Consider the following 22,609-nt stretch of genomic DNA (forward strand, 5'->3'; position numbering starts at 1 on the left):
TCTATGAAATCATTGACAGGCACTCTGACCCCCTGTTACTAAATAAATGGTTTGTCCTGCAAGCTTCTTATCTAAATGTTAAGTGCAATAGCTTAGCTGCCATTTCTTTCTATCTATTCTATAAAAGTCCCATCAGATCTATCTATCTATCTATCTATCTATCTATCTATCTATCTATCTATCTATCTATCTATCTATCTATCTATCTATTTTTTAATATTGTTATATAATTATAATAAATGTTTTATTATTTATTATTTGTTTGAATTTGTCTAGAAAGCCACCTATAAATAAAATGTATTATTATTATTATTATTATTATTATTATTATTATTATTATTATTATTATTATTATTAAAAACCTAGATACTTATTTGCAATTTACTTCCATAAACTTAGAAGAAACTGAGGCAAATATTTGTGCTGGATTCAGCTCACTGGGCTGAGAGCAACATTCATCTGCATTAAGAATGAACAATTGTTATTAATATTTTATGTAGTCCTGTGTGCAGAGATGTAGTCCTGTATGTAGAGCCTCGATATTTTTTGTTGTTGTTGTTGTTGTTGTTGTTGCATTGCATTTCATCCTGCATATTTAGATCTATCTATCTATCTATCTATCTATCTATCTATCTATCTATCTATCTATCTATCTATCTATCTATCTATCTGTCTATCTATCTATCTATCTATCTATCTATCTATCTATCTATCTATCTATCTATCTATATACTGTATATATATATATCTATCTATCTGCTTGCTCATAAAAATGTCCTGCCCAACTGGCATTTGTAATTTGTTTCTGTTTGGAACATGTTATCTTTTCAGTCAAAATAGACCGGACCCTGATAATTTAGCATTTGAGAACCTATTGAGCTTACTGTCAAGTCTAATGTTATTCTTAAAAAATAATTTCATTAACCTTCTAGTCTAGGTAGTTATTAAGTCCACAGTTTTCAGGATACTTTCAGCTTATTTTGTCAATATTTCCTCAAAAGATATTTTTAGAGGATACCATATATACTGTAGTATTAACCACTCTAAATATCAGGAAATCAATGACCCCTGCACTGATCTTGGCACTGTGCCTGGAACTATTGACCTGATATCTGGTTCAAGCCAGAGAACCATACAGTTAAAGTGTGACTATGGAAGGTTACATTGAAGAAGCACTTAAACAAACTCAAAGTACAGTCTGGTTTCACACATAGCCTTTCACAGGAATTTAAAGCAGGAGGTTAGTTGTGAAAACAGGTGTTAAAATGTGGAAATGACTGACTGATGTAGCAGAAAAGCTAGCGCATTCCCTGGAAAATATCAAGAGAGGAAGAGAAGCCAGTGTATTACTGGGAAAAGTAATTGCACTGCACTTGGATTATAACATTAGTACTGAAGAGAAACAACAGTAGGAAACATTGCAATTGATAAAGAGGAACTGGGACAAATGTCTTAAATTTGGACCAATTCAGAAACACAGTAGTTGCAAAACCAAGGGTTTTTTTGTCAAATAAACTGAACTGTTCAGAATGCCACTTATACGTGAAACTATAGGAAAATCATAAATTTAGATATGTAGCAGAGAAGCAAATTCAAATATCATCCATTCTCTACACTGGGAGTCTATCCCAGAGACTCAGGGCACAATCGCACACACCCTCACAGACTACGGACAATTTAGAGATGCCAATCAGCCTACAAGACATGTGTTTGGATTGTGAGAGAAAACTAGAGAACTGTGAGGAAAAAGCACAGGAAGAACATGCAGACTCCACACACACACATACGGTGGAGGCAGGAATCAGACTCCAAATCCTGGAGGTGAGAGGCAAATGTGCTAACCACCAAGCCACTATACCCCCAAACTCTAGTATTTGTAATGTAAATTCCACCAAAAAGAAGGCCTGCAGGACTGTCTATAATTTACATTGGATTTGTTTTCAGTCACTTTCATTGTAAAAGCAATTTCATGGCATATGTAAATGTGGCTGACCAAACTGGAAAGAAAAAAATTCCCCAAATGCCCACTGCAATGCTAAATTTTATTGACAATGAGTCATTATGTTTCCTGTTTGGATTCACATTCAGTAAATGAATGCTTTATATGAATTTGCTGAGAGAAGCACACTCCTGATTTCCAGACTACGTGTTTTCATGTAAATCCTTACACTAAGAAATATCTGAGAAATCATTGCCACTAAGGTATGGAGAATACTAGATAAACCAGACCCTGGTTATTTAGCATTTGAGCTTACAGTCGAGCCTAATGTTGTTCCTAAAAAAAAAATAGTTTCAGTAACCTGAGTGTAGTTATTAAGTCCTCAGTTTTCAGTCAATATTTGCTCAAAATATCAAGAGATTTTTCTTTGAGGACACAAAATATACTGTAGTATTATCATATAATTCAGTAAAATGGATAATAGAATATAACAGATAATGTTTCTCCCACTGGAGATGTGCTACACTGTACAGATTTGTGTGGGAGTCTACATGTCTGTACACACCTGCAGTTTGATAGCTTTTGGTGAGTGAGCTCATCTGTCCTCTTAAAAGGGGGCCAAGGTTCACAAAATGTCACCATTCTCATAGCAACTATCCGTGAGACCCTGAATTACGACATGAAGCCAACACACTGAGGTTGAGACCCTCATATTTAACACACATAGTGAGGGGTTAATACAGAAACAGCACACTTTAGTATTTAGACCTCAGACGGGGCAGAATTTGCCTAAAACATGGCGTGTCTGTTTGCCAAAACTGAGGCGTGTCTCAGTTAAAGGAGAGTCTGTCCTTGAGCTTAAATCATTTTGTGTGTGTGTGTGTGTGTGTGTGATAAGCAAGGAGCAGAATTAGGTTCAGAATCAGGTTCACTGTCTAATATTTTAATATAACCATAATATGTCACTCTGAAGTATATGTTTTTGTCTGTAAATATATTCAACATCACAATTTAAGGCTAATATTAAATAAATCAATACTCCAATATGAACTCATTAATGAATAGTTTACTATTCACTAAGTTGTAAGCACAAGTAACTTGTGTGCGGACAAATAAACAAATAAATAAATCAAATAAATGCAAAATAATAGGATGTGCTGGATCAAGTGCTATTTTTATAAGCTGCCTATTAATGCAAGAGTAAAATAACTGATGCTGAGGAATGGCCCAAGTTCTATTTGATGGTATAATTTGTGAATGAAAACAAACTTTTCCTTTTTTTAAAGAGCTTGTCCTCTTCGGAGTTTGAATCTGAATACAGAGAAATATTTTGGATGTTTGAGAGGGCTGTGGAAGCTACAGCCAGACCTGAAATTGCTATACAACTATCAAATTTGTATTAATCTAATTTTTATTGTAAACGTAATATAAACATGATCATAGTTAAACATTATTATAGTTGTCTTTCTATGCTTACTTGATCAAATGTGGTTCTTCTGAAAAGCTAAAAGTTTTATTTAGCTTCAGTTATGTTAAAATTAAAATCCCATTATCAGAATAAAATTCTTAAAACAATTAGAAATACATTAGATTTAAAAAAAAGAAAAAAAAAAGTGAAACATTTATAAAGAGTTTAGTTATGCAGTAGTATAAAGTCCCAATATTATTCCGACATAATGCACACTATACTGAATATAGACTTTTGTAAAGATCTTGTGGTGAAGAGGTTTGGCTTTTTCCTGTGGAATTGTGCATCAATACCTGATTGTGCTTTTCTGTAATTGTGTGTGCATGTGTGTGTGTGTGTCTCAGTGTGCATTTGTCCCATGAGGCCAGTCCTCTGTGTCAAACATGTGAGACACTACATAATCCTTGTATTGTCCATCAATCAGTTTCGCAGCGTTATTCCTGGCAAACCAGCAGTGGACGGTTTGTGTCCCAGAGTAAATATGTCTGCTCTTCTTTACCACATCCACAGTGCGCTCCTTCACCTTCAGGGCCATGTGACCTGGCTCAGGGTTAGCCTGGATAATGCTCACTTCTTGTGGGTCATTTCCTGTTGCTGCAGTGATGTTTCCAGGAAGCTGTATTAGTGTGACTTCTTCATAGATAAACTGACCTGAAAGGACATAATAACTGTGTATGAGTGTAACCAATCTATAAAAAGTATAATGAACCAGTTTCTGATTGATGAAACTTATCATTCCTGCTAATAAACTCACACTCTTGAACATGTGCAAACCCATAATCAGGCAAAAATGAAACAACAGTGCTGTTTAATGTAGTGGTTGATTGTCCCCAATAGCTTTGAATGACATAACTAAGAACCTAAAACAAAATGAAGTAGAGAAACCTCTAGATTATTATTTTAGAGTAGCTAGATAACAGGCAGTTAAGAGTTAACAAAATCCAGGGATCCAGCATAAACTGTAACAGCTGTTGTGAATGATTTTAGATGTAATATTATTTAATTGTGCTCATGGTAATATTATTAATCAGGATTGCCAAGTTTTAGCAAAATTTCCCACAAGTGCTTGCACTGTATGTTTTGTATCTCACATTTTGGATAAAATGTATAAAATGTACATGTATGATATTTTATTCTGTTATATTTAAACTATACTATACAATTAATTTGTTTAATATAAGGTTAAAAATGGCATGTTAATCTGAAATAATAATTATTATTATTTTTAAATTCTAGAACTGTGTAATGTATAACGTACATGACGAATTTGCATATTTGTTTTTGATTACATTTTCAGGGGCTCAAGTGGTTAAAGCTCTGCATTGTTGGTCAGAGGATCAGGCTTCAAGCCCCATCACTACCAAGCTCCATTGCTGGGCAATTAAGCAAGGCCCTTAACCCTCCCTGCTCCAGGGGCGCTGTATCATAGCTGTCCCTGTGCTTTGACCCCAACTTCCTCAGCTGGGATATGCGAAGAAAAGAATTCCACTGTGCTGTAATGTACGTGTCGTGATAATAAAGGCTCCGTTCTTTCTTCACATATAAATTCTTCTACAATTCAGGACCACTGGGACTGTTGCAATGAATAAAGTATGTTACACATATTATTGGAATCCTTTAATCAGATTAAATGCCTTGTTGGGTACATGGCGTCCTGTGTTCACAGCTGTTCATCATTCTGCCCTATTGTCTAGAGATTGCAAGTTTATATGTGAGCTGGGAAAGATCTTTGAGCTTTGTCTCTCCTGTCAGTTAGAGCTGCACATAAAATTCTCTATCTGGTCTGTTCATATATACAAGCTATAGACAGTTAGACTTCTCCTTAGCTTCTAAAGCAAGTTCAGCTACAGTGTAAATGCTACTGTTTCATACTGGAGTCTCAGCAAGAGAGGATAGGAATTAACTATGATACAAACTGAAAAAAAAAGGATTATTATTATTGTAAATAAATGTGTGTATGGGTGTAAGTGTATGTTTACCTAACAGTCCGTGTGTGTCCTTGCTAAGTCCCTTGCTGTTGGATATGTAGAAGCCCAGGTGATCTCGTTGATAAGGGGCAGGGTTTTTATAAATATGCATCAAGATGATGAACTGGATTGTTCCCTGAATGGTAACTGTAACGTTTGCATTAGCAGCTATAGCCACTGCAAAGTGTTTGTTATCCACAGCAACACTGGTGCTGCAGGGAAGGATGAGGCGATCGAGGCCGTCCATGATGACTTTACGTGGAGTCACCTCGATGTACGAGCGCTTCGGCTTGTCAACAACAATAATGATGGAACTAAAATATGTTCGCTGCTGCTTATGACTGCCAGTGGGAGCTGGAGCGCCAATCAGCTTCCCGTTTACAGTTACACCTTTAGAAAAAACAGAGGAAAAGTCAATATCAAGAACTGAAATTCAGCTAGAGGGCATGCAGCTATGGAATGCTTTGGGATTTAGGCATTTCAGCATCATTGTAATGTTCTACTGTATTCTACTGTCTATCACTGTCCACATTTTATTTGCTGATCCCTTTTTTGATTGTGATTCCTGGATTATCTAAAAATATACGGTGCAGAAGCTTATTGTCTTACCAGAGTGTTTGTGGTCGGTTACTAAGCGGAGGACGTCCCCAGGCTCTCCATTAATGTTAAAACACACAGCAAGTTTACTCAGGGGGAAGTCAACTACAAAGTGAGGATCTCCATCCGCTAGAGGGGGCAGAGACACAAATCTAGTCAAATAGGACAAAACCTAAAATTTTAAACAATTTACTGTGTGTTTAGATTTCACGCTGCCCACAAACATAACCACATTCTTCCCTAATATAAATCAAAAACAGCATGTGGCACATGATAGAAATGGAAGCACAAGGCCAAGGTTTATTTTTTTAGAATCATAACTGATTAATCACTTGAGAATAGCATTAATGATATCAATATAAAAAAAAGATAGCTCATGTTGGGCTTAAAAAAGCAGTTTCAGAAGTACATGAGAAATACTGCAGATGGTCATAAGTCAGATTTCTGGACTTGTATGGACTTGATCCCTTGATGTCCATGAATTAAATTTCACTTATGCTATTATGATCTAATGACTGAAAGTAACTCTTGAATATTTAGGCTGTTCTCCAAGCTTTTAGTCAGATTTCGTCCTCTAAAACACGACTAGTTCCTTTTTCATCAATGAAACAGCAGTCATCCTTTTTATATCTGAAGTGATCTCACTGATTGCACTGAGACGGAAAGACGCTCTTGTGGATTGTATTGTATTCTGAGACAGTGTATCTCAGCCAAGACTTTATGGCTGTGGTAAAAGATCCTCTCATTCCTTAAATGCTTTTATCTCTGAGAAGCCATCTTTAATTGTCACTTAAATGCGCCCCTTCTTCTTCAAAAGGCTAATGTCTGTAACACACAAACACACACCACTGCATGTAGCCTGTCAGTCCTAAACTGCATACCACAGCACATGACATGCAAGTTCACATGCATGGCCCCATAATCTGCAGCTTTTTGTCCACCCTGACAGCAGTGTCACAATTAAAGCCCGCAGTGAGCACTTAGTAGTGTTTAACTCCCCTCTGTTGTAGCCCCCTTTACTCACAAGAGCTAAATTACAAGCTGTTTTTTTAGACAGCGACTAATTATTTTTTACCTGTGCTTTTTGACTCCTTGCTACACAGACACACAAGCAATTAGATGACACATAGCTGAACAAAGGAGGGAATTACCTGATGTTTTGGAAAGGGTGACAGACTTTTTGGCTGGTCTTTTAAGTCCATCTGCAGACAAAACACAATGGTCAACAAAGTTACAGAGACTGTTTAAGTCAAAAAGATACAAAAAATGTCTTGACTTGCACATCTTAAAGCTAAATCCAAATTTCTGTAAAGCAGCTTAAAGTAAAGATCAGTGCATTGATTTGAATATGTATATACATGTATATGTCCTCCTTAACTTGACCATGGTTGACCTGCCTAAACATGCTTGCTCCATTAGTTTTGCATTAGAGCTACTGATGATATGATAATGTAGCTAACAACACTTGCTAGCAAGTCCACGTTTATTCTAAATTCTACCCTATATGTATATTTTCAACAGTTTTCCAAAATGGTGCATGGTGATTCAAGTGACTTCAGTTCAACCTTGAGCTCAGGTTAGTGTCTGAGTTTTCTGTGGAAGTAAGTGGATAGGCTATGCTAATTTGTGAATATGTGTGTGTGGATGTGGTAGTTTCATGGTTATAGCATGTGACTACTGATTGGAAGGTGGGAAGTTCAAATCCCACATCCACCAAGCTGCCACTGGTCCACCTGAGCAAGGCCCTTAACCCTCAGTTATATAAAAATGAGATAAATTGTAAGTTGCTCTGGATAAGGGCATGTAACTGTAAATATTGGGAAGTGGTAGCTTAGTGGTTAATCCTCAATTGCTCTGATGTATGTATATATATATATATATATATATATATATATATATATATATATATATATATATATATATATATAAGTAAGTTTTCTCTGGATAAGTGTGTTTGCCAAATGCCATGAGTGAGTATATTTGTATAAAACATTTAATGGAAATATATGAAACATCTCTTAAATATAGCTGTAAATAAATAAGATGTATAATGTGTTGATCTTTAAAACCATTTCAAATTGCTAAGGAATAAAACACTTAAAGAAGAAAAGAATCCACTTTGGAGTGGAAACAGCATCACAGCACCCTGTTGTTTATTATTTTCCTAGAACAGCATGTCCTATTGGCTTTTACTCGTATACTGGAAGGAGGAAAAGTGGTGCAGAGCATTGCAGTGTACAGGGTCATGTCTGTGTTCTCTCCATCTCTCCATGTGCTTCCTCCAGAATAAAATGGCTACTGAAGATAAATGAATTAATGAATCCATAAACTTGCGTTACCTATTAATTATTTTATACAGCACAAAACACTGGAAAACATTCAAAATATGTTGTAAATGATTGACTGTAAATGGAAACTTGTGTAATTATTTATATATTAATTTTCCCATTTACTCCCCAAATGTTGTTCATTTGCTAATTCTCACCCACTTGCCAGCTCTCTGCTATTAAATAACAGCTACCATGCTACCATGCAACCATGCGTAACATTCTCAGAGGAAAGCACTATGTACCCTCTTTAGTATTCTCACATAGCTCATGATTGGCCAGAGTTGCTGTGATTGACAGGGGAGGAAGAATACGCCATTGCCCAGAGAACACAGCCCATTGTGTTCTCTAGACTCTGGAACAAAGATCACTGATGCATTGTCAGGATTCAAACTTGCACTTTCATAATGATCAGATGGTCAGATGTTTCTGGTGTGCCCTATGAAAGCATCTGAACTTTTACATTCTACAGTTTATCATTTGGCATTAAATAAAAGCAGATTTGCTCAGAAAGAAATGAACACATCTCACTTGTGGCCTTGCCAGCTATGGGCACTGTTGCAGGCTGTTCCTTATTCCTGTGCAGGCTTTGAGGCGTTTCTCCCGTCGGCTCCTCCTCTGCTAACTGATTGGGCAAATCTGAGGGTGCAGATGGGGCTTCTGTAGGCTCAGTCTCTGCTATAGTTCCATCAGCGAGCACTTGTGGAGTCTCCACCTTCATTTGTGTTAATGGCGTGAGGAAGTTGTAGGAAAGCGCGAGTTCGGTGGCCCGTTGAGTGAAGTTCTCTCTTTCAGAGCTCGTGTGGCTGCGTAAGCGTCCATTCAGTCCATCTTTCACACTCAGGAAGCCCCACAGGCGCTCGACGTAGCCGTCCGCATTTGGTCCAGCTTCGGCTTCTTCCACACGCCGCTTTGTTTCATGCTCTTGCTCACTCAGAGAGAGATCCTTCTCCAGTACCAGGCTGTGATCACTGTTGGTGGCGGTCACCTGCACGTGAAGGGAATCCGAGCTGCGATTGGTCAGCTTTCCAGCAACGACGATCTCGGAGCCATTAAAATAATTAGGGAAGAGGTTCTGTGTGACGTATTCAACAGCATCTTCTGAATATTCAACACGAATATCCGAGAGCAGAGGAGTGCCGATTTCTGCATAGAATCTGTAGATAGAGATACAGAGAAAAGAGAATCAATATTAAGTTATTATTAATACCAATCTAATGCTGAGGCAGCCGTCAAATTGCCACTGTTTGACCATTGAGCATTGCTTTAATTTACGACTAACGAGTTAGAAGTTAAGATGCATGCAGTAGCTTATTTTAACATTTGTTTCCTTGAAGCAAATATTCAAGGAAAATAAACAAATGTGTTTTATTCAAACTTATCAAACTAGTATCATCCAGAGATTTCATTTTGAGTCACTTCCTGTAAAAATGATTCAAACATTTTAACTAAGTTCAAGTATTTATTTTAACGTGATTATATATTTAGATTATTATTAAATTCTGTATATAAATATATGTAAAACTCCCAGTCCTGGTTTGCTACAATACCCTGGGAGAGATTGCTGGGATTCTGGGAAAATTCCTTTCAGTTTCCTGTGTCATCACTGTGCTTATAAATATTATACTATGAACAAACAGCACACTTTTTTAACGCTTCCAAATCATATTGATTTCACAGAGGTACGTAAACATCAGCCTCTCAAGCCCTTGATGTGAAATGTGGTTGCTAAACCTCATTGGGATTGGGATTTGGGCCAAACCTATTGCTTTTTTTGTGCTTGATCTCTGACCTTTGAGATATACAACACTAGGTAAACAGCACCCAGGGACACAAGCCTTCTGCTGCAAATATTTTTTATGAGACCCCACTCTTACTGTTCTTTCTGTTTTAAGTTACAAAGCACTTCAAATACTTTATTTGTCATACATATATTACAGTATGGTAAAAATCTTTCTCAGCTTTTTTGAAAGTTGGGCTCAGAGCACAGGGTCGGCTATAATACAGTGCCCTTGGAGCAGAAAGGGTTAGAGGTCTCATGGTAGCTTAGTGATGTTTCGGCTTAAACCCTTGACCTTCTGATCAGTAACCTACACTGTCAGAAAAAAGGGTACTGCGGAGGTACAATTTTGTTCCTAGGGGAACAAAAAACATAATGGTGCCTTTAAACGTACACAATCTGTCCTTAGGGTACAATTATGTTCCCAAAACTAGTTATAAAGGTATGACCAAAGGTACAAAATTGTACCCTTCAGGGTACCACCCCAGTGACGGCCACTTGTACCTTAAAAGGTACAGTTTTGCTTTCTTTCTGAGAGTGTAGAGCCTTACTGCCAACCTATTAAATGCAGGGCCAATGTTCATGTCCAACCTATTCATATATACTGTGGATAGCATAGTTTCCCAGCAACCAATCAGAGCAAGTCTGGGGGCAAACTGCATTAAAAGTAATGATGACCAAAGGAAATAGAGATAAGGAGCGCTTTACTACAAATAAATCTACAAATCTGGTTAGCCACATGATTACCTAAATGTATTTTGCAAATAAACAATATAGAACTACGTAGCTCCACCCTTCTCACCCTTTCAGCATTGTGTTAGCATCAGCATCTTCTGGTATTCTCCTCATAGTGCCACAGTTCTCCAGCGCCATGCGCTCTAGGAGTTTATAGTCAACATCATTGCCCATCCCGATAGTAAAAATGCAGAACTTCTCCTGTACAGCTGCCTTTGTGTTTCCCAGAATGAGTGGCGTCTGCACCACACCCACTGTGGGCCGTCCATCAGTCAGGAAGATAATGAGGGACACGCTGTTGTGATTTGCCTCTTCCTTTTGTGAGAGGTAGTCTCTGAGCAATGACGAACCGGCCTGGAGGGCTTTGTTAATGTCTGTGCCTGGGATTAGAGAGAGAAAGGGGAGGAGAACCATTAATAAAATGAATTACTCAGAATTACTAGCATCTCAGATATTTCCCTTGGGGGTCATCTATCTATCTATCTATCTATCTATCTATCTATCTATCTATCTATCTATCTATCTATCTATCTATCTATCTATCTATCTATGATTTGTTGTTTTATAATTTTGAAGAGCAACTGATCAAATTACCATTATATGTCCTGAATGTACACAAAACAGCAAATCTTGAGGTCAGAAATTTGATGAACCCCAACACTTTGTTTTACTCTGAAAACATCACCCCACAGCCCAGCATTATTATTAGTATCTGGAGCAAGGGCCTGTAGACATTTATAACAGATTATCATAGTGTAATAATGATATTATTGTACACTGTACATATACCGTACATTTAACTCAGTAAGTAACAGTGATTTAGTACACGGTGCAGCAGGAGGTTAAGAATAGTGTAAGGTGTGGCACCTCCAGTAGGTGAGATCATGTAGATGAACTTCTTGGCATCGCGCACATTGTTTGGCGTTACAGGAACCAGCTTGTCTGGCTGCCACACTCGCACACGGTTGGAGAAACTGACGAAATTGAAGTGATCATTCGGACGCAAGTCACCCAGGATAGTGAACAGAGCTTCTTTAGTCTTTTGGAGAAAAAATAAGGAGTATATAGCAAAATAATATTAGCTATGCTTAAGCATTGCTCATTGATAAATAAGAGGGAAATCAGACAATGCATCCATACTGAGTCAATAGATCACTGAATGGTTACGTACAAGACATGAGAGATCAATCACTAAAAGGTCTGCTACACATCTCATCACTCCAACTCATGATACTTTGCTAACAAGCAATAATCAATAACTTCTTCAGAGCTCTTAGCTCATATATCTCTTTGTTTAAACAAAATGCACTACAGAGAGGAAATGTTTTATCACAACACAAGCTCTGCTCTCTTCTAACAAAAATAATCAATACACAATGATTAAAATAGACTTAGGACTGGTTTTATTATACCAGGAGGAATGTGATATATGGATTTATCAATTCATTAATGATCATCCTTCATATAATGGCTCATATAATAGTTAAACTTTAGCAACAGGACAGCACTTTTTCCAGTAAAGAATACACCATATACTACAGGAACATTGTGCTAGAAGTATAAAAAAGATTTTGTTTGATTAATTTATAGTAAATAATTTAGAAGCAAAAGTGACGCCCAATCAATGCCTTAGCATTGATAGTTCAGGCATCCATAAAGATTATCAAAAAAATAAATAAATTAGTCTGTTAATTCTGTTGGATTTGTTGTATGATATACTCTACTGGGACATTTTTTAGGGTTAAGCTGCTGTGTGAAGAGATATGGAAAAGTGAATATAGAAGAGACCAATGCTGGTAAAGAGCTACTTTCTAACAAACACTTTTACATCACCTGTTTCATTTTGGTCCCCAGCATGGAGGCACTGGTGTCAATCACAAACACAACGTTCTTGGGTACAGCAGGTAAGTCTTTGGGGGCGAAATAGTGCACGAAGTGTCCATCCAGTACCTAGAGAAAGCAGAGGTGTTCATCAACTTTTGCCTGAACGGTTGCTTGGATGTGGATTGTGTGTGTGTGTGTATGAGCTCAGAGTGCTGCAGTCCAGCTGTGGGTGGAAGTGTGTCAAGGGATAAGAAGGAATTAATTTGCTTTCTGGGCGGAAAAGACAAAAAACTATATTCGGTTAGTCAGTGCAAGAGAAAGTAAATAGTATACCTTTTGGCACTATCACTAAAATCTCTAAATCACTAAAATGTAAAGACTTTATTTGTATCTGTGTCTGTTTAGTGCTCAACATATTTCAGTGTGCATTTGGATTGACGCCAGAAGTGGGTGTGGCCTTGGCCTCAACCTAGACCCACTTCACTTTACACAAGTTAACAACTGGTCTCAACCAAATGTCTCTGTGGAATATTCTGGAAGTTTTCTAAATCATTTGATTGAGTAAGTTAAGTAACATTCTTTCAAAACAGCAGCATCATTCCTAAAGTAAGGCTCTGGTGTAAACAAAGTAATATTTGTTCACACTTACTTCAGTTTTGGGTTTGTTTCGATCCCATTCTACTAGTCAACATGGGGTCCTTTAAGAGCCATGTCATAATCATGCATATGAAATTTTGTGGGAAGATTCTTATTTTAATAACAATGGATAAGGCTCTCGCAATGAAAAACACATAAGAAATGTCAAATTTAATATGTATCTGTACATAAAATAATGACAATGAATAAAACACAATGAGTAAAACACAATGAGTAAAACATGATCAGTGTGTGTACCTGAATATCACCGATTCCCAACTCTCTCTCCACATCATAGCGCACTATAAAATCTCCCAGCATGCCATTGTTGGCGATCTTGACCTGCTGAACGATATTAGGGGTAAAAGTGATCTTGCAGAACGTCTCATTCTGTCGGACCACTGTGGAAGGGGGCAGACCCACGTTACCTGAGGAGAAGAGACATGTAGTTTAAGTAGAAAGGAGTGTAAGTAGTAGCACATGTGAGTGTACATACTGTAGTATTAGTGAGGCATGATTAAACTGTGTTTAAGCAGAACTTGACAGATGCACAGCTGGAATGAAACCTTTTGCACTGGATTCAGACTTGGACATTATTGTCAGTATTTGGGTGGGGACAGTCCCATAAGAGAAAGTTCCAGGATGACAGATCTTGCATTTAAGTATGGTGGAAGTTGATGTCAACACAATATGAGGCAATGGATTATTGTGCCAGGCAAGCTGAAATTAGGTCAGCGTGTGTTGCAGCATTGTGTCATTTACTTGAGAAGGACACCTTTTTTAAGAATATTTTATAAACACGATCGTATTACCTCAAAGACAGAAATTACTTTGGGCTTTTTAGCCCAACAGGCAGCATGCATTATAATCAGTAAAAAGTTTCAACAAACTGTGTGACAAGTACACAGTTCATTATATTATAATCATGCTAAAACTTCTCTAACAGTCTTATTAAATGGGCCGAATAATTAGAATAAATAATTGGGATAGCTATTAAAGGGCATCATGGAAACTAGAATGAAATATTTACTTTAAATCAAAAGTGATGTGATTTCTTTAAGAATATTTTGTCATATATTTGGCTTGCCAGGTAGTAGATATACCTGATCAAATCTGTGTTTAATACATCTTTTGTTAATAATATCCACAGTAAACAATTTTTAAGCCATGCATTATAGTCTGTTAACAGTAAGTTTTGATTGCTAAGCAACATGACCAGCAAAGACTGCATTCTATTGCATTCTAAGGTATTCTATAGACAGAATAATGGATAAAATGGAAACCTGGTGCATTCACATAGAATTCAATGACTGTGATGTGGTCACAGTTGTGTGTATGCAGCCATGGGTGTGTTTATGCAGTCACAGGTGTGTATGCAGTAATAGGTGTGTGTATGCAGTCAGAGGTGTGTGTATGCAGTCACAGGTGTGTGTATGCAGCCACGGGTGTGTTTATGCAGTCACAGGTGTGTGTATGCAGTCGCAGGTGTGTGTATGCAGCCACATGTGTGTGTATATGCAGTCACAAACGTGTGTACGCAGCCACAGGTGTGTGTATGCAGCCACGGGTGTGTGTATGCAGTCACAGGTATGTGTATGCAGTAATAGGTGTGTGTATGCAGCCACAGGTGTGTGTATGCAGTCACAGGTATGTGTATGCAGTAATAGGTGTGTGTATGCAGCCACAGGTGTGTGTATGCAGTCACAGGTGTGTGTATGCAGTCACAGGTGTGTGTATGCAGTCACAAGTGTGCGTGTGTCTTTAAGGTGGCTTAGCTAATCAGATTTTAGAAGCAATCCCATCCATTTTATATTAGACACTAAACCCAGCTAACTGAGAATAACACTTTAGAGAGAAATACCATCTGTCTTGCTGTTGTTCCTAGAGCCAGATGTTTTGCTTCTGCGCAAAGGGAGAACCTCCAGGTACTTGATGCGAGAGTGTTCGACGATGGTAATGGCCACACTGAGCTTGCTGACTAGCTGCATGGGTCTAACACTTGTCACATGCTGGTAATAACCCAGCCGTCTCTGCAGCAGCTCCTCATACGTCAGAAGAAAGATGGCACGGTTTCGCCCAGGGATTTTTACAGACATGCGAAACAGCTCCATCTCACCCTCACTAAGAAAAAAAAGAGCGAGACAGATGGAAATGGAAAGAAGGATAGACCATTAGATCAGCAGATGATTCAGTAACTGGGCTGGAACTGGCATGTTCAAACAGAGTTTTTATTCTAGAGTTGGAAAATGCATCAAATGTCTATGCATCTTTCTCCAGTATTACAGTTCACTCTCACATTACCATGGCTGTACTTACCACAGTGACCACATGTAAACATCCTATCTAAATTTGCATGTTTTACTTCTGATATATCACAACAACTTGTCAACTACAATTTATTACTTTTATTAAAGAACAAGAAGTTGTATGTTTTTAATCCATTTATAGTTATATTTATTATTATGGAATATCACACTAACTTCACACTTATACTCCACAGATACTTCAGTATCTCAGTATCATAACAAGCAGAATTTATCTGTTTTATTAACTTCAAGGGAGAGAGAAAGAGAGAGAGAGAGATGGGCTAAGGAAGGATTGTTTATTACTGCTATAACATACTGTAAGTAATTACTAGAAATAAATTTCTTACAAACCACACCATTAATACATTTTAGGGACATGATGTTATAAGACAGCAGTTAACTGTGGCGTTAACAATAACTCAACATAAGGAGCTGCATCACAGAACCTATTTGTGATTTATTTTCCTATAATAGTATGTTAGGTCATGATTCATTTCTTTATTACTTCAGCTAAACCTTTAAACCAATCAGAATCAAGAATTCAATTGTGTTGTGGTAAATAATAAATAATAATAACAATCTCTCTACTCACCTGCTACTGGGATTTTAGTACCATTTAGAGTAATTGTCTGTCAGTGGCTTTCTTCAATGATACGGTTATTCAATGGTACACAAAATAGTTTTCATTTTATGAATTGTTTTAGTTCCATTTCGAACTGCCACTGTAAATATTCTGCCTTCAGAAGTCCCTACAAAGACAAGGATGAGTGAGTTTGGTGTGGAAGAACCTTGCACAGAGTCCTGACCTCAACCTGACAGAACACCTTTGGGATGAATTAGAGCAGAGACTCGAGCCAGACCTTCTCGTCCAACATCAGTGTCTGACCTCACAAATGCACTTCTAGAGGAATGGTCAAAAAAATTCCCTAAACCTCCTTAACTTTGAGAAAAGCCTTTCCAGAAGAGTTGATAGCTACAAAGGGCGGGTCAGCTCCATATTAAATTTATGTGCATGTAAAGGCAGACGTCCCAGTTTTGGCCTGGCTCTCAGTCTCCGCTCTAATTCATCCCAAAGGTGTTCTATCAGGTTGAGGCCAGTCAAGTTCCTTCACACCAAACTCGCTCATCCTGGTGTGCAGTCATGTTGGAACAGGAAGGGGTCATCCCCAAACTGTTCCCACAAAGTTGGGAGCATGAAATTATCCAAAATGTCTTAAGCATTAAGAGTTCCTTTCACTGGAACTAAAGGGCAAAGCCCAACCCCTGGAAAACAACACCTGAATTCAATGATTTGGAGGGGTGTCCCAAAACTTTTGGCAATACAGTGCATTTTCAATAATTAATAATAGTGGAGAGAGACATCATATTAAAAGGTGTATAAAGGGTTAACACACACTGTGCACACATAATACTTACCTGTGCTCTGCTGAGTCCTTGTTCTTCGGCATGCCATTGTTCTCCTTCCTGTCCTTTTTCAGTTTCTTTTCCTTTGCCTTGATCTGGCTAGGGAAGACTCTCCCTCCCACAATCCTGTGGTCAAACAAATCAGCTTACTATAAACTCGTAGTCATGACAACAACCATTTTTTCTGCAAACAAGTATAGCCCCCCGTAGTGTTTGTAAATGTGCTTGTGTTTGTGATGTTTATGCTAATCTAAACTGTCACAGGCCCTGTGTTAACCTTTCTTATAAAATAATTCCAAAATAGCTTATTTAGTCATGGAAGAAAAAAAGGATCAACAAAAATGATCCAGAGAACGGGGTTTTACAGATACTGACTGCTGTGTGAGATATAATCTTGCCATCGTTTCGATTGATTGTACCATTCTGTATTAGACATATTAGGTTCTGCATGGTTTCAAAGTGGAACCAAGAATTTGTGTTATGAAAATACGTCATAGTAAAATCTGTCAATTTTTTCCTGTAAATGAAAATGAGCAAAGCACAGTGCATGCTAAGAAATGTATGGGTGTGCTCCATGTATCCATGGCTCTGCTTATGATTATCTTGGAATAATTCGGTAAAGGAAGCATGTGCACCCTTCATCCTTCCAGACTAATGACTTACAGTTTTGAAGGATCTCTTTCACTGCTGGATGAACAACGTGTTTACTCTAGCTGAATGAAAACCTACACTGCATCATAGTTAATGAATCCTATCCAAAATAAGAAAGCAGATGCACAGGAATAATATAAACATATAAGAACAGTTTCAGCCCGCTTCCTTTAGCTCACATTGTAAAGTTGGTGATGTAGGCAGCTGCTGGGACGTGAAACATGAAAACTGCCTCAGATGCTGCGCTGTGTCTGTTTAACATGGTGCAGGACACGGCAGTGAAAGCATAGCGGGAGATGATGGTGGTCAACACAGAGAACTCCTGTATGTGCGGCTTAGTTTCCTAAAAGGAAGGAACGACATATATTTAATTACATCAGGTTACATAATGATCTATAATTCCAGTAGTAAGCAAACCTGGCTGTGAAACTCTACCCAAGTATCTCTCTCATACAGGAAATCAGTTTTCTGATCGATTAGAGCTGGTATTTTCTGCGTAAAAGCTTAGGTCCTCTATGTGCATAAAAATTCCAAGTGACTCCACATGGGATAAATACATACATAAGGCTGCAGAATACATTTGTTCATAATCTGTCAAACCATAGCCCTTCAAAAGGGGATGTATTTCCATTTTTTTTTTTAAATCAAACATTCATTCATAAATTTATTCACTCATTCATCTTTATCCTGGTCAGGATCACAAGGGATCTGGACCTTTTCCTGAGAACAAGGTGGGAAAATACCACAGATGAGCTACAAGGCATATTATTAGCAGTAAGAGTGATAATCATAGTAGTTGAAGTAGAAGTGGTGGAAGTAGCTGAGGTGGTAGTAGTAGTTATATTAGCACTTATTTAATATATTTTAACAAAATCTAGTTTGTTGGTTGGTTTTAACCTGTTTGTTTTCTTTTTATTGCTGTACTAACCATATTAACAAGGTTTAACGCATGAGGAAATGTTTTTGACTAAGTCTCTCTGTAAAGAAATCTGCTAAATCCTGTAAATGTAAATATATTATAATTAGTAGTAGTACTGCAAGTACGAAGATCACTATTAACTACAGCTTTACTTGTTATGGCCAGTATAAAACATAAGCAGAAGTATTTTTTTTAAATGATTAAGTGAAACCTAAAAACTATTTATAAAAAACTAGGAGAACTGATGTTAATAAGACTTGTGATGTCCACTACCTGTTTAGTGCACTTAAATTCACAGCATAGATTACCAGGCTCCTTGCTGGATGTGCACTACTGTATGTGGTCAGAAGTATGTGGACACCTGACCATCATACCTATCTGTGGTTCCTTTTCAAACTGTTACCACAAAAATGGAGTACATAATGCCTTTCCATTACAATTTCCCTTCAGTGGAATTAACAGACACTAACCGTCCAGCATTAGACAGGCATTGCCCGAAGACATAGTTTGCCAATGTAGTGTAAGAACTCGAGTGTCCTTCACAGAGATCTGACAAAAGAACACCCGCTCCACTGAACACCTCTGAGTTGTGCACCAGATCTCCTCACCCATCATAATCAGTATCTGATCTCACTAATGATCTTGTAGCTGAATGAACACCATGCTCCAAGATCTATAAAATGAGTAGAGGTTTTTATTATAGCAGAAAGGTGGGGAAAATCCCATATTAATGTCTGGGGTTCTGGAAAGGAACACATCTGATCGTCAAGATGACTGAACTTTTATAGGAAGTTGAGAGACGTGATTCAGCCATGCATTCCCAATATTTCGTAGAACTATGCACCGTTTTGTGACTGCTCTTACTGTAGTGCGGTGATATGCTTAAATAATATAGACTATGATAAGGAAGACAATACACCAGCCGTGCGTAAATACGCGCACACCAACTCTTACCTTTCTTAAAAAGGTTTTCACCTGCCGAGGGACTCTGCGCGGTGCCTGGGATAAGAAACACAAACACAATGATGAGACAATATCATTTTCTTTTATTATTATTTAAAGAAAAATCACACAAACAAACTCACCGTGCCCAAGTCTAACTCTGCAATCAGGTCATCCTCAAGCTCGACATCCTCGGATAGATCAGCTTCATACTCGTTTTCAGCAAAAGCTGCGTGGTTACAGCACAAAGCGATAAGCGGTACGAGGAGCAACATTTTAGTTTAAGACGTGTGGAGATAGAGCAAAACGCATGCTGCTGTATAATCCAGAGCAGAAGAGTGTGCGTAATCGTTTCCCACCCAGACTATACTCGACCATGGTGAACACGCGCGCGCGCGCACACACACACACAGACACACACATATACACACACACACACACCCGCTGACTGACAGAGCCCATCATTGTAGGCGTGCCTTAAAAGCCCTGCGAAATAGTGATGTCTGCGCCCAGTATCATTATAACAAAAAAATCATTTTAAATAGCTTTAATTCCTTCTATGATTTTAAGTCTTCCTTTCACCTTATTTGTATGTGCTTGTTAATGTGTTATGTCATGGGTGTAGCTAAGGGGTGGCCAGGGTGGCACTGCCACTCTAGTAACACTGTGTCAGGGTGGTACTTCCACCCCAGTAACGCTATGTGTAACACTGCTATGTTAATGATATATATAATTTTTTTGCAGGTTGCTAGGCGATCAAAATAATATTGCTTAACTGTGCGCCGTTTATGTACTCAGGCATGATTAGTGATTAGTATTTTGCATCACCTTTGGTAGCCATCCCAGTAAAATCACTGGATCTAGTCTAACCTAATCTGTCTACTATTTTGCATGGAGTACAAAACATAAATCTGGCACTACAGTGTACCACTGAAAGCAAGAGTGAGCACCATAAGTTAAGTATATTTATGTATTAAATATATATAACTTATGGAATCTGGACATTAAAATGTAAAGGAAATTGCTTCAGATACGTTGCACTTGGTAGCAAGGTCGAATGTGTTTCAGTTTCTTGTAACAGGCTCCTTTTTTGTCTTATAGATTGCAACTTGACAAAGGTGAATAAAATACTCCTTTCTGGGGCATGTTTGGTTGAAAACAATGAAACTAGGAAGGGTGTTTTCACATTCAAAGGAGTTTAATTTGAAACACTCGCTTCCACTGTTATTATTACTTCCATCTGGTGGCTGGTCGTGGTGAAACACTCCAGTGTAACACCGACCAAACATAACATTATGACCACCTGCCTAATATTGTGTTGGTCCCCCTTCTGCTGCCAAAACTGCCCTGACCCATCCTGCACTGTGTATTCTGACACCTTTCTATCAGAACCAGCATTGACCTCTTCAGCAATTTGAGCAACAGTAGCTCGTCTGTTGGATTGGATCACCATGACCAGCCTTCACTCCCCGTGTGCATCAGTGAGTCTTGACCACCCATTACCCTGTTGCTGGTTCACCACTGTTCCTTCCTTGGACCACTTTTGATAGATACTGACCACTGCAGACCGGGAACACCCCACAAGAGCTGCAGTTTTGGAGATGCTCTGATCCAGTCGTCTAGCCATCACAATTTGGCCCTTGTCAAACTCACTCAAATCCTTACAGGACAAAATGTTCACTTGCTGCCTAATATATCCCACCCACTAACAGGTGCCATGATGAGGAGATAATCAGTGTTATTCACTTCACCTCTCACTGCTCATAATGTTATGGCTGATCATCCACTAGCATAGTGGAACAGGTTTTCTTCTGTGATCACCCCTTTGTATTTTTATACCTTTTCCCTAAATCCTGTCTAGTTTCACAGTAATGAAAAACTATGATGCATGATGCTACCACCACCATGCCACATTGTGTGATGATCAGTGTTGGATTTTTGCCACAAACAGTATTTTATTTTTATCAGACTAGGAAATCTCTTTCCACATTTTTTTGCTCCTACAGACTTAATAAGGATTACATGTGGATTTCTTTTCCAACACTGGTTAATACAACACACACATTAACACACACACACACACTTTCATCATGTGGACACAGGTTTTTTGTGTATTTGAAGCTGTGCAGTTTGCTACTGGGGAAAACTCTGGTGAGCCTTGATGCTTTATTGCCATCTACTGGTGACGGGTCATTGCTCATTTGACACATGGTGGACCAAATGACATGTTCAAGATTTGGCTGTATTTTAAAATAATGAATCATTATTAAATTTTTAAATAATTACTCCAAATGCTAATTCAACAATTTACAGAATGCCACAGAAAGTGAGTGTATGTATATGTGTGTCCTGTCATGTGCATGTGTCCCATATTCCAGGTGAATTCTCCTGCCTTGTGCTCAGTGTTCCCAGGCTCTGGGTCCATTGTGAGTCTGACCAGAATGTGCCTACTAAAGATGAATAAATGAATACTGGGCAATAGTAATCTAAATAACTCTAAGGTGGTTGTATTTTCATATAATGTATTCTGACCAAAGGTACTGGCACACATAGGCTGTTGGCCCTTTGATTTCTGCAGTGAATAAAGTAAACATGAAAATGTGCAGAATCTGGAGATTTGGGGGAAATTATCATGTTTATAAATGATCATAATTTCTAAACTTTCTGATCTTATATTACTAGGATATTATTATTTTTTATTATCTTTTAGGAAATGATTATTAGTTTATTATTAGTAGATTATTTAAAATGCTATTTTATCAAGTTTTTTTTGCATTAACCCTGATGATCCAGCATTTGCCTGTCAGTAAATTCAAATTGGTTGGAATGTCTGAATTACTGGCATTAGTTACTTCTGAAAGCTTAGCTTGATCATTTAGACCAGAGATCTTATCAGGCAATGTGACAGGATAGCAACAGGACCTTTGTTTATTAGCTTATCTACTAAAGATAAAACATTATGCCCTGTGTTAAGTCTTAAACTGACGTAACAACAAACCCCTCTGAGAATTGAGAAAGACTATGGTTTGCTTTTAAATACACAAACACAAGATGGCTGCTATGAGCATCCTGCAATCAGCACATTGATGGTACATGTCCATATGCGCATAATAA

General features: G+C 38.0%; 1 protein-coding gene across 1 annotated transcript; it reads right to left on the bottom strand.

The window, feature by feature from the left end:
* Window positions 1-2,866: 2,866 nt before the first annotated feature.
* itih5 (inter-alpha-trypsin inhibitor heavy chain 5) lies at window positions 2,867-19,893 on the bottom strand. The gene is made up of 14 exons (XM_058417520.1): window positions 19,639-19,893; window positions 19,508-19,552; window positions 17,814-17,977; window positions 16,996-17,109; window positions 15,135-15,394; window positions 13,532-13,701; window positions 12,647-12,763; window positions 11,681-11,852; window positions 10,881-11,193; window positions 8,830-9,455; window positions 7,123-7,173; window positions 5,984-6,100; window positions 5,387-5,764; window positions 2,867-4,058 (listed from the first exon to the last, which is right to left on the bottom strand). The coding sequence occupies exons 1-14, from the start codon at window positions 19,768-19,770 to the stop codon at window positions 3,748-3,750; spliced, it is 2,970 nt and encodes a 989-aa protein (XP_058273503.1). The 5' UTR covers window positions 19,771-19,893; the 3' UTR covers window positions 2,867-3,747.
* Window positions 19,894-22,609: the final 2,716 nt, after the last annotated feature.

This window comes from Hemibagrus wyckioides, linkage group LG19, assembly GCF_019097595.1.
Source record: "Hemibagrus wyckioides isolate EC202008001 linkage group LG19, SWU_Hwy_1.0, whole genome shotgun sequence".
NCBI lineage: Eukaryota > Metazoa > Chordata > Actinopteri > Siluriformes > Bagridae > Hemibagrus > Hemibagrus wyckioides.